Below are 13,138 nucleotides of genomic sequence, written 5' to 3'. Positions count from 1 at the left end.
CAAATTTAGCCTCGTTTTAGCTTAGACGTCTAGGATATATTTAGACGTCTTTTAAACGCAAAATTGCTTGCTGGGTAGGTAACTTAACTAGGATCCGCTTGGATCTTACCTTGTTACTTTAACTGTATAGCAAAAAAAAAGAAAAGCAGCCGCAAAAAATAAACTTCTTCCCGGCACAAACCAGCACAAACGAAGCACTAACGATTGAGACTATTTTTGCGACTTTTGCGTTGGGTGGGGGACCAACTTCACGGAGGTAGCGGAGACTACGATCAAATCTGGTCTCAGCTCGTGTAGCAAGTTTTTGAGTTACCTGAACTTGCGCGCAGCATATTTAATATGGTGGAGAATTGTAGAATGACAGTATTTTGTTCATTTTTATTTTCCTGACCGTCAAATGAAGCTCATTATCGATCGTTAACCAGTAAGATGTCGTTTTTATACAGGGCTTTAGCTTTATATGCGCGAATAGCAGCATAAACAAGACGCATCATGCACCTGCAGCGCTTCTGTGAAAGAAGAAAAACTGAAATTAAGTCTATAAAAGGAAAAAAATAAATAGGATCACACAAAATATATAATAGGCTATAATATAATTAAAAGATTAACAAAAGGGGGGAAAACACTGTGCAACAAGTATAGGCTACGCTCGTTTTTGTGACACTCTTAATGCATTTAATTTAATTTCTTTATAAACAAAAAGAAATATGACCACTTTGCCATTAAAAAGCAAAATGTAACTATTTTAATAGCTGTGTAATAGGAAAGAGAGAGAGAGAAAAGAGACGGTATTCAGTCGGACTCGGGCCGAGAATTCTCATAAGCTGTTGGACAAGGGCCCATGCAGGACTCTATTCGTTCCCTCGTTTCAATTAAAAGTTCCCCCCAGATCAGGCGGGCCCCCACACTGCCCTGGCCCATATGCAGGGTTTTTCCTGCATTGAAATTTTTGGGGCAAAACGAATTCTTGTTCAGCCAAAGCCTTTTTTAATCAGTTAATGTGATTTATGAGTGATGTAAATGACTGCTGCACATGTTACCTGAAAGAGCAGAGAGCCCCTCCCGTGCGCTCTCTCTCTCTGGGCCTCATTTATCAATCGTAGAAACGAGCACAGATCCGTGCGCACAAATCAGCTTAAGACAGAGTTCACGTGTGATTCATGAAAGCAAAACTGAAACAGCATTGGGCTCACGCGCCTGCCTCATACCACAATAATCCAAATGCGTCTTGTTTATGCTGCTATTCGCGCATATAAAGCTAAAGCCCTGTATAAAAACGACATCTTACTGGTTAACGATCGATAATGAGCTTCGTTTGACGGTCAGGAAAATAAAAATGAACAAAATACTGTCATTCTACAATTCTCCACCATATTAAATATGCTGCGCGCAAGTTCAGGTAACTCAAAAACTTGCGTACACGAGCTGAGACCAGACGTGAGATTTGATCGTAGCTACCGCTCGCGTCCATATTGATCAATTCCAAGTTTTGCGTTGAAACGACCGTACGCCCAATTTTCTGTCGTACGTTCGTTTCGTAAATGAGGCCCTCAGTCTTCAAACCCTTTCTCTCTCACAGACATATTACTAAAATGGTAAAAGGTCGGAAGACCGAATCCTTGTTTCATGTGGCGCATTCGGATAATTGTTTCTCCTGAATTACTGCTGGGTGTGAGTTGTGCTCAAAAACATGTCACCTTATCCTCTCTGACAAGCGTTCCGCACATGCAGCTGACATAAACCACACTTTCAGTTAACGAATACAATTCCTGTGCAGTGATGAAGCGTTTTCTGTGTTGACACAAATCCTTTGCAATGTCCTAACAGCGATTAGCACACATCGCGTCCAAGTGCGCTAATGTCCGATTCGACTCCTTTGAACCGATTCATTTTAATGAATGCTTAAAACAAGTGATCTGGGCTGCGTTTCCCAAAAGCTTCGTATCTTAAAGGGTTAGTTCACCCAAAAATGAAAATTCTGTCATTAATTACTCACCCTCGTGTTGTTCCAAACCCGTAAGACCTTCGTTCATCTTCGGAACACAATTTAAGATATTTTTGATGAAATCTGAGGGCTCTCTGACCCTCCCATAGACAGCAAGGTAACTACCACGCGCTCGCGTCATGGTACTGTCGTGAACGCGCGTCCAAAGTGACGCAGTAGAGACTAAAATGTAGAATAAAGTCGTTATTTTTGTATTCTTTTCTATTCTCGTTGGCCTCGTATTCATCTCGGTACTTTTCTGGACCTTGAACGTGGTAGTTACCTTGCTGTCTATGGGAGGGTCAGAGAGTCCTCAAATTTAATCAAAAACAACTTAAATTGTGTTCCGAAGATGAACGAAGGTCTTACGGGTTTGGAACAACACGAGGGTGAGTAATTAATGACAGCATTTTCATTTTTGGCTGAACTAACCCTTTAAGTAGCACTTGAAAATCATCGTAGATCTACGAGTGCTCTGGAGTAATCATAAAGCCGTAAGTGCATCTTAAGAAGACTTATGATTTATGCGGTCACCTGCAGGACAATCAGCAGATTACACCTTTAACTTTATTCAAGTGCAATGTGATTATAATTCACGGATATGATTGTACTTTATTGTACACTTTATTACTAGCTTTTGTTGTTGTTGTTTTTAAATGAATTCATAAATTAAATAATTAAAAGGGCAGGAAAAAATAGAAATACACATCTAAATTAAATGATTGACAAAAATAATGAATAAAATAAATAATGTAGGAAATATGCTTCAAAGACTGGGGGAAAAACCAGCAATGTATTGGACCCGGAAATAACGTCTCTTTATAGATATTATATACTATATATATATATACACATACATTATATTATATATTATTATGTATATAATATAATATATAAGTTGTAAAACTGAAGAAAATGGGGAAATAAATAAATAAATAAATAAAATGAGCAACCAAGTGTAATAAATGAACAATTTTTTTTCTAACTACTTTGGTAATGGTGATGTTTACATGTAAAGTAGTTGTAAGCACGTTGTTTTATTATCTGTCCTGACAGTGATTGTTTATTATTTAATGAATAAATAGGATAAGCAAAAATCACAAATACTTTCTTTGTATTTATTTTAAACTTATTGTCAGTATTGGTTCAAACAGACTTCAGTACAGAGTCCCCGATCCTTCCTCTTCACAATTCAATAAATAAATAGGATAAGCAAAAATCACAAACTGTTTCTTTGTATTTATTTTAAACGTATTGTCAGTATTGGGATCACGTGGGTAGGGAACTTTTACTGTGTGTATGGATGACTGTCAGCCACCACCGAAAACCATTTCTGACCCATGAAAAACCATATGATGTGCCCCTGCATGCCCTGCATACACAGACGCTATGCCACTGGCTGGGACCACACTACAGGACTAGCAGAAACATTCTGACCTCAACACACTAAAAGACCGTCACCATCGACTGGAGCAGATTCTTTGACCGTCAGAGAGCAGCACACACCTAATGACTGAGTCAGTCTACACACTTAACGACTGGCGCGTAACGACTGGACAAATTCTGCCGAAACAAAAAAAAAAACAACAACAACAACTCACAAAAACAGCGTGCTCCCGCCCCACCAAATACAACACTGCAGACAACACGGTGCGTTTAGCTATTGAAACGTTACTTTTCTTAGTTTGTGCTTAATATAACAGAACACATTAGCTTTCCTGCTCTATTGGTGTTCCTAATAAATGTCACAGCAATGTGTCTTGAATATGAATATATCTTTTTTTTTTAATTATTGCTTAAAAAAGACATTTCATTATGTATTTTCAAATGCCTAAGCCTATGTTTAATTCCCTTAATTATAACATTTCTAGCGTTATTTTTAAACGTTTAGTCAAACAATAATATATTATCTCATGTGTCTAAAATCAGGGCTTAAAATTAATTGTTTTTAAGTAAAAACGATAGGCTTTTTTTGTTACATTTCCCCAGTTACAGTTTAGAACGACATAAAACATTACTTAATTAATTCAAGGCACTGTAATTTCCTTATCCATTTGACGTAAAACTATTATATATAATTAATTTATATATATATTTATTCAAATCTTCTACAGTAACTGATGCCTCCTTCTATCCCGAATCTTTGAAACATGTGTTGTATGTGTTGAAAGTGAAACCTAAAAAACAGCTTGCAGGCTTTCGCGAGCTTCAGCAAATGCACTCGATCACAGATTGCACGCTTCCCAGCCGAAACAACCCCCCACGTGAAATTGAAATAAGATTTTGGCCATAATTTGGTGATCCGATTCTTCAACCGCTCGCTCCACTTTGATCATGGATATAAGCCAATAACGAAATCAATAAAAGAAGATGCCGATCACGGAAACTAATAGCAGAGTTAGGTAAGAATAGTCGTATTGCAGTTTTCTCGATTGTTAACATAGCTGTAACTGATTTTAATTGGCACTTTTTTCCCCAAACCATTAATTCAGTTCTGTCAGGACCACTATCGTCAAAATGATAGATACTTAGCATAAAGTTTGGTTTGGCGGTATGGTTCTGTTCTGGGCAAAAAACCTCCCTGCCCATCCATGCAGCCTGTCATGAATGAGCAGGGAGAGCAACAATAATAACCCCCTAGGGTTTACAGAACAGAACAAGGCAGATATCATTAATGTACTCAATGATATTTAAGTGTAACACTTTATTCAAGATAAAGGAGTCTGATTAGCAAGGAATATCAGAAAGCTAAGTCCTGACTGTGGCAAAAGGTGGAGCTGGGGATGGAGGAGGGTAATTTGCTCCGAAGCAAGCTGAAAAGCTGCTGAATAATACTGAATACAGCTTATATAGGAATGCCGCGATAGGTGTCGTATTCCTATAGGTAGATGTGATCAGCTGAGAATCAGCTGATGCAAGCTTGGCTCACGTGACCTGCCAGAACTAACGCTAAAGCTTAATTTTTCAAAACAAAGACACATTTCTCAAAAAGTTGAACAATGAGTAAGTTAAACATTAGTTAGCAAAACTGATGACACACCAATCAGAATCTCTGCATCCTAACAGTGGAGAGAGGAGAGAGCGGAGCCAATCATGATCTACAGGGCTTTTATACTTACACATACAGTATTATTACAGTACAGTACCAGTACATTAGATCATGGAAATGTCACTATTCTATAGGGATGCACCCAAATGAAAATTCTTGGCCGAAGCCGAACAAAATGAAACACTGTGCCGAAGGCCGAATACCGAACATGGTTTTTCGGGGGGTTTTCCCGTGTATTTTGCCAATTTTTTTCACCATTGCACAAATTAAATAGCCAAAATGTGCTTTTTACTGTTCTGTCTTGCTTTTCAAAGAAAAAATAAATCACAAAACAACAATTTAAAGATATTTAACACTGAACATGTTTTTTTACATTCTAGCAGACACAATTAACTTGGGCATGTATTTTTACTATACAATTAAAAGCAGCCTTGCTGAGCAGAAGAGCCTTCTTTTAAAACATTAGAAAATATTACAGATCCTATGTGTGAATGTTATAATACATGTATTAACAGAGCTATTGAAATTATCATTATTATTGTCTTCCTTTTTATTTTATTTTACAGAACAAATTACAATACTAACATTTATGAATGTTGATGGAGTTCTTGCTCTTTCTCAACTTTTATTTTGACAGAAACCCGCAGGAAGACCTCAGCACTTCTTTTTGTTGACAACAGCAGATTTATAAATGAGTCTCATTACGAATACGTCACACGTATCGCATTGTAACTTGCCTTGTAAAAAAAAACATAGAAATGTGAGTGAGCAACTGACGAGTACATTTAGCAATTGTGAATGGTTTGTGTGTTGGTAAGCAATTTTTTATTCAGTGTTTTCATAAAAGCCTTATTTTAATGCATTTTCGTTACAAAAAATACACAGCTACTATTATTTAACATTTGAATAAAACTTTAATAATAACACTTTTCTCCTCTCTGTGATTATTTGTCCTGTTTTTGAGAAGACTCTCTCTGAGGGGACCGATGTTGCAACAATGCAGTGTCTTTCTACCTTAACCAACGCTTGTGTTTAAATCCTCTCTCTGTCGCTCTGTGTACCTGGACTGTCCCACTACACTCGCTATCTTCAGAGCTTGTGTCCCCATTCCTTCCTTTTTTGTAACTAAAAAATGCATAAAAATAAGGCTTTTATGAAAACACTAAATAAAAAGTGATAAAATTCTGATATTTTGAATTTTCTGAAAATCTATAAAAATAGCTTTATTTATTTACCTTTATACAAACATATTGATTATTATGTGCACTGCCTCTGAGACTCAACGACGGAACACAGGACACTGTACAGGATGGGCCCCTAAACAAGGACAAAAACCATGCCTTTTCTTGGGTGTTTACTGGAACAGTAAAATGGGACAGTGTTACAATAATTGTCTCTGAAAGTATATAAATCATTTATAATCCACATTTACATATGTCCTATCAAATAATGAGCCAAGAAGAGATGTTAAACACTGCTGGCAGCTGATAAATGATAAGCATTCTGTTTATTTGTTCGCAAGAGAAAATATTATATGTAGCAGATGTAGCAGGATCTCAGTTTACAATTTAGTTAGTGATTTTACTGACTTTTCATGCAGATGTTTTCTGGCATCTTTACTTGGGTCTAATCATGCACTAATGAGAGATCTACTCTTAGACAAGAGACAAGATTGTTGCATGGAGCACAACATATATCATTGAGCTTTACAGAATGTATTGAAAATGTATAGAAACACAAACTACCATTTTAAACCATTGAAAAGTTAAGAAAAATGCCTATAAATGAATATTGTTGCATGTTAATAAATGACACAAAAGGGTCCCGTTCTGGAAAATGGCCCTAATGGTGCTTAAAATGCATTTTTCTCTTTTCTCTGGAATAGTCTGGTCAAAGCTGAAGTCACAGAAAGCATTAGAGCGCTGGCAGCCAGACACAGAGGTGAGTTCTTCTCAAACACATTCAATAGTCTGACATTACGCTGAGTGAAGCCACATTCAGCTGTACAGCTCTGCTCTGACTGAAGCTTCTGCTTTAACCAGCGTTAATCAGCTGTTCAGACTCTGCTTCGGCTGCTTGATTTGTTTCTTTTGGAGAGAGATTAGTGATTAGTGAGGTTTTCAAGCGGGAAAACCCTTCAGACTGGATGTTTATGAGTTCAGAGAGAAAGAAAATATCTCTACATGTTATCTTGCAGGAGGAATATGAAGACTCCAGCGGAAACGTGGTCAACAAGAAGACTTATGAGGATCTGAAGCGACAGGGGCTTCTGTAGCACAACAAACAAGATCTCTGAACACACAAAACACTCACAGTGTAAATACTGAAGCAGAAATGTGATCGAGTTTAGTCCTCGTCTGTCCCACAGTTTGTGAGAAATTTGATTTGTCTTTTTGAGAATGATCCGTTTGTACATTTGTATTACTCTTTCATCATGCCCCATTTTCTCATTTGCTGTCTTAATTATTAAACAAAGACTTTCATTAATCAATGAATTTTAGTACATCGTGTGAAACATGTTTACTTGTGCAGCATGCTGTTTTTAACCAGTCTGGAGACTTTTTAAACCTGCTGTACAATAAAATCAAAGAGTGAGATGGTTTTACTTCAGTAGGCATCTGTCACTGTACTCAAATATATTCAGACTCCTTCATTTTCCCAACATTTTATGTTGCAGCCTAATGCTAAACTCCTTTATTTTCATTCACATCAATCTACACTCCATACATCATAATGACAGAGAAATCAGATGTGATAACTGCAAATGTAGTGAGAGAAAGAAAGACAAAATAAACTGAAAAACAGTCTCACATTAACATAAGAATTATTAAGTTCTATTGCTTTGACTGAATTTAGTTCAGATGCACCCAATTTCTCTGGATCATCATCGAGATTAAAAATAATTTCTTCAAATGCAGATTTCCACTGTATTTCAATGTTGAGTCCAGCTTATTAAAGGTCCTCTTCTGTGTAATTAGAGCTCAGCTGTATCAGATCCCTTCCTACAGGATTATGAAAGTACATTTAATCTTTTGGCCAAGATTTTTTGGTGCATCTTCATCAATTTAACTGAGTTTGGGTGATAAGATTAACACTTTGTTTTTAAGACTCAGTTGGGACTCCTGAATAATTAAAATAGTGACTTTGGTTATAGAATGATATTTTAACCATTTTTTCATAGACAGGAATTTTACCAATTTTACAATCAATATTAGATTCATCTGATGAAAAAGTATTCGCTCAGTTATAGTATTGTATAATTTATGTTACTGTCAGTGACAGAAGTTCAGCTGTAGTTTTGTTTTAAAGGGGTCATGACATGGATTTTTTTTAATTTCAATATGTACCTTGAGGTTTACTTATAGTGTTAATAAAGTTTTTACACAAAAATCATTTATCATTTTCAACTCTTATTCTGACCCTCTGTCTAAAGCGACCTGTTTTAAGGGGCGGGTCCTTTAAGGCTCGTCAGTATCCGCCCACTGTTATGATTGGCTAACATCACAGCACAGGAAACAGTATCAGGCCCCCTCGCTGTCACATGTGAGTGTTTTGCTCTGGAGGCGGGGTTTATGCAAATACGAGCCGTTTTTGGAGCTTGATTAAATAAATGCTTTGTTTAATGAGGAGGACGTTTTAAGCTATGAAACTTGCAGGTGTTTTAATGGTTCAAAGACCCCAAAACATCTGCACGAAACAGCAGGTGGCGCTAATGAACAGGGTTGCCAGGTTTTCGCAATAAAACCAGTCCAATCGCTTTCGAGGAGGGTTCCCTGTAAAAATCGCATTCCGGGGGTAAAAGTAAAATTCAAGTAAAATTCACATTCCAGGCACTGAATATCACGTTATTTGGGTCGCTTCAACCCGCGGACATGAACAACAACCCGCGGCAACTGTGTTAAGTAGCTCAATTCTGTGGGAAAACCGCGGACTTGGCAACACTGCTTATGAACCGACGGGTTGGCGATCACTGATCTAGATAGTTATAATAGCTTTGCTGATGATTGTCGACCCCAAACATAAAACCCAGGACAGAGCGGCTGAGTGAATGTGGTCTGGACTGTGTGGATGAGGTTCATTGTGTCAGAGACGCTGTAGAAGCACAGAGTTCCTGCACTGTGATCCACATACACTCCTATTCTCCTGCAGCTGGAGGAAACAGGGAGTTCAGTCTGACTCTTATTGTGCAGGAATGAGAAACTGGAGGGAGAGCAGCACAAACTCCAGGACTGATCATTACGTCCAAACACACACTTATTGACAAATCCCTTCCTGCTGATGCTCTTATATGACACTGATATATCCACATCACTCCCACTCCACTCAAGCTCCCAGTAACAGCGTCCACTCACACTCTCTCTACACAACACCTGAAGATAAACATCAAATCTGTCTGGATGATCAGGATACGGCTGGAGGGTGTCAGTGTAAGTCACCGCTCTGTTCCCTTCAGACAGACGGAGGAGTTTATGTGCAGTGTTTGGATCCAGAGTGAACTGATGGGAATCTGATGGAAAAAAAAAACACTGTAATCAGGAGTTGTAAAAGTTAAGCTTTTATCTTATTTATTTACGCTGTCTATCTTATCTATCCTTATGTATTTATTTTTAAAGATGGTTTTGATCTATCAGAGTTGTGGCATGATGTTCATGAATTCACTTCAAAAACTGTTATTCTCACATTGAAAGTTTGCATCGGGAGTGTTTCATGTCCAAATTGTCCTTCTCTCAACTTACTTTCATGTTTATCCCAACTTTCATTCAAATTTAAGCCAAATCCCTTTTTATCTTTTTGTGTAGCTGAACTGTCTTTTTTCTTTTACATAAACACAAATACATTCACATGTAGGCCTACAATTCACACACAAGCACAGAAAGCTGTAGATATATGGACAGAACAGACAAACATATCAAGTTGCAGTTTTAGAAATGTACAGGATTGGTTGTTGTAATGCTGCTGTGGTGAGGGATGAACTATTGGGCATCTCATTTTGTATTTGTATGTTGGTTTGTTAAATGAGTGTTAATTATTAAATTAGTATTAAATATTATTAATAAAGTAATCTGATTACAACCTTAGAGAAAAAAATAGTAATTCAAAGTAAACAGCAGCATGAATGTATCTATCACTTCTGTCAAACAGAACTAACAGTGTGTGTCATTGTGTTTGTTAGTGGCTTACATTGTAGGAAGTCCTCTCTGGTCCTGGGAACAATGTTACTGAGAGTGTCTGTGAAAATATCAGATATAAACACTCAGAGAGAAAATGATACCTGTATCTATTCCTTAGACATTTCTAACATTTTCTTTATGATATTAGATTATGTTTGTCTCATTACAGAGAGCAGATGAATCTCTAATATTTTACCAGATATCTTTTTCATCTCCTCTTTGCAGAAATCCTCCAGTTTGTGTCTCAGCTGACCGACAGATTCTCTCACAGCATCAAAAGAAAAGACAGATATAAAAACTCACAGAGAAAATGATACCTGTATCTATTCCTTAGACATTTCTAACATTTTCTTTATGATATTAGATGATATTTGTCTCATTACAGAGAGCAGATTAATCTCTAATATTTTACCAGATATCTTTTTCATCTCCTCTTTGCAGAAATCCTCCAGTTTGTGTCTCAGCTGACCGACAGATTCTCTCACAGCATCAAAAGAAAAGAGGAAACTGACAGAGATGTTTTCTGTAAACTGAGTCTCAAACTTCTCTTCTTCTCCAAACTCACCTTATGAGACTCCACAGCCTCTCTCAGCTGCTCAAGATCTTTCTGTCTGTGCTGGATTCTCTGCTGGAGTTCACTCTGTGTCTCCTTCAAGTGTTTCTGGAGCAGACATTAAAAACAGAAAACCTCACATATTACACAAATACAGTATATCACAAAATCATGTCAAATTTTGGCTGTTTGATTAAAAAAATTCTTCTTTACAGTGTTTCTCAGAGTTTTAAGATCATTAATTAAAGCTAATTGAATAGCTTCCAAGAAGTCCTCACATATGAAGGAGGGCATATACGTTTATTGTCATCATTATTCTGCAATCAAGAATTAATGTGAAGAAATGGGCGTTCAAACTGAGTGCAATTTGCAGCAAAAACAATAACTCTGATGCACGTACAGTTATAGTAGAAATCTTGAGCGATGTGACAAAGGCAAGTAAAGTTCAGCTCATGCTCTAATGCACAGAGCCGTCATGTAGTAACTCTCAATGGGAGAGAAGATCACATGATGCACTCATGATACAGCTGGATACTGCAGTGAAGAGAAACACTTGAAGTGTCAGCATTAATACATCAATGTGTCGTTTCAGTTCATACCTCTTTCTCTGTCCTCTCTGCTGCAGTTGATACAGTCTCATGGTTTTTATGTTCATCTGTCATACAAAGTACACAAACACATTGCTGGTCAGTACGACAGAAAACCTCCAGAAGCTTATCATGTTGATGGCAGATCATCTGCTGCAGTCGTCCAGTGGCATCAGTCACTTTGTGTCTCTTTCCTGAGCGAAACTCCTCATGACGCTCAAAGTGAGTTTGACAGTAAGACTCCAGACACACCAGACAGGACTTGACAGCTTTGTGTTTTCTTCCTGTACAGATGTCACACTCCACGTCTCCAGGTCCAGCAGGAAGAGCAGCTTTTAGTTTGGTCTTCTTCAGTTTCTCCACCACTTCAGCCAGCATGGTGTTTTTAGCTAAAGCAGGTCTTGGACTGAAGGTCTGTCTGCACTGAGGGCAGCTGTAGACTCTCTTCTGATCCTCTTGATCCCAGCAGTCTGTAATGCAGCTCATACAGTAACTGTGTCCACAATGTATAGTCACTGGATCCTTCAGGAGATCCAGACACACTGGACAGCTGAACTGCTCCACTGAAAAAACACTGGCTTCAGCCATTTCACTGTCTACAGCAATACAGACACACAAACAACAGCTCAACAGCAGATCAGTTTCAGTTTCTTTTAACTGAGTTTCCTGGTTCTGTGTTTGAGAGACGTGTGCAAAACAGGTGTGTCTGTAAGTCTGTAAACTCACATACTGAAATGTCCACTAGATGTCAGTCTCATACAGAAACTCAGAGTTAGTGAGAACACAAAGTGGGATAAACACCTTTATAAAATAACACTGCACCAAATTACTCAGGATTATTAGAAAGCTAAAGGCAGGAGTGTTTTATTAGGGTTTGAGCTAAACTCTGGGCGACAGTGGCCCTCCAAGACCAGAGCTGCTCTGACAGTCTGAAAAGTCTCATGTTAAATAATTAGTAACACTTTAGAACACTGTTCCATCGTTAATGAATAACTACACCGGAACAAACGAGTAACACACTATTAACTAACAGGAAACTCATGATAAATGAATTAGTGAGCAGTTCACAAGGTGGCTCTGACTGTAGTGATATTAGTAAGAAACAGTCAGGACCCATTGTCCGTAACTAAAACCTCGGGGACCCCATGACGAGCAAACATCGCTTTAAGTTTCTCTATCACAGGAGTTGTTGCTGTTGAAGTGAGAGAAGTAACTTCTATGTAGCGTGAGTAGCAGTCAGCAGCACAGTGGAAAAGATCTGCTGCACTCTCTGTCATGGTCAGGAGGGTAAAGCAGTAGTCAGCAGGGCTCTGGGTGACTGTAGCTGTTTTTGACACAAGTTTCACACTGACTCACTTTGTCTTTGACTTGCTTTGTTCCATCAGGCCACCATACTGACACGTGTGCTCTTGCTAAGCATTTAGTGATGTCTTGATGCCCCTGATGTATCTTTTCTAGAACTTATTCCTGTATACTGCCAGCTATCACAAGTCTCTTTCCTTTCATCAGCAAGCCCTCTGCGATGAGCAGGTCATGTCTCTGTTGACAAAACGATGCTAAGTGTGGTGAATACTCTTTTTTCATTCCCACGCTGTGCGCACAAGATAACCTACCTGTCTGCACACTTCATCCTCTTCCTGAGCCCTCTTTATCTGAGCAATTGTTGAATGGCATGATCAATTTGACATCTTCCTCTCTTTTAAGGTCTGCTTCAGACAGGTGTTCGTTGAGTGGAGCTCTAGAGAGTGTGTCTGCTGGGTTAAACATAACCAACCCATGGGTTCAAAACAACCT

At 38.1% G+C, this 13,138-nt stretch overlaps 1 protein-coding gene and 1 long non-coding RNA gene across 2 annotated transcripts; one reads left to right on the top strand and one right to left on the bottom strand.

Moving 5' to 3' along the window:
* The first annotated feature begins 6,900 nt into the window (after positions 1-6,900).
* On the top strand, positions 6,901-7,347 carry LOC107576120 (uncharacterized). Its single transcript, XR_001607999.1, has 2 exons — positions 6,901-6,974; positions 7,231-7,347. It is a non-coding gene; the product is annotated as an uncharacterized lncRNA (long non-coding RNA).
* A 1,392-nt stretch (positions 7,348-8,739) lies between these two features.
* LOC107576119 (tripartite motif-containing protein 16-like protein) lies at positions 8,740-12,000 on the bottom strand. Its single transcript, XM_016262371.1, has 5 exons — positions 11,357-12,000; positions 10,755-10,865; positions 10,617-10,722; positions 10,215-10,262; positions 8,740-9,540 (listed from the first exon to the last, which is right to left on the bottom strand). The coding sequence occupies exons 1-5, from the start codon at positions 11,930-11,932 to the stop codon at positions 9,017-9,019; spliced, it is 1,365 nt and encodes a 454-aa protein (XP_016117857.1). The 5' UTR covers positions 11,933-12,000; the 3' UTR covers positions 8,740-9,016.
* Between the last annotated feature and the right edge of the window lie 1,138 nt (positions 12,001-13,138).

This window comes from Sinocyclocheilus grahami, unplaced genomic scaffold, assembly GCF_001515645.1.
Source record: "Sinocyclocheilus grahami isolate Dianchi unplaced genomic scaffold, SAMN03320097.WGS_v1.1 scaffold3234.1, whole genome shotgun sequence".
In the NCBI taxonomy this organism is placed as follows: Eukaryota; Metazoa; Chordata; class Actinopteri; order Cypriniformes; family Cyprinidae; genus Sinocyclocheilus; species Sinocyclocheilus grahami.
The sequence above is the reverse complement of the archived record's forward strand: the minus strand, read 5'-3'. Positions and strand labels throughout refer to the sequence as shown.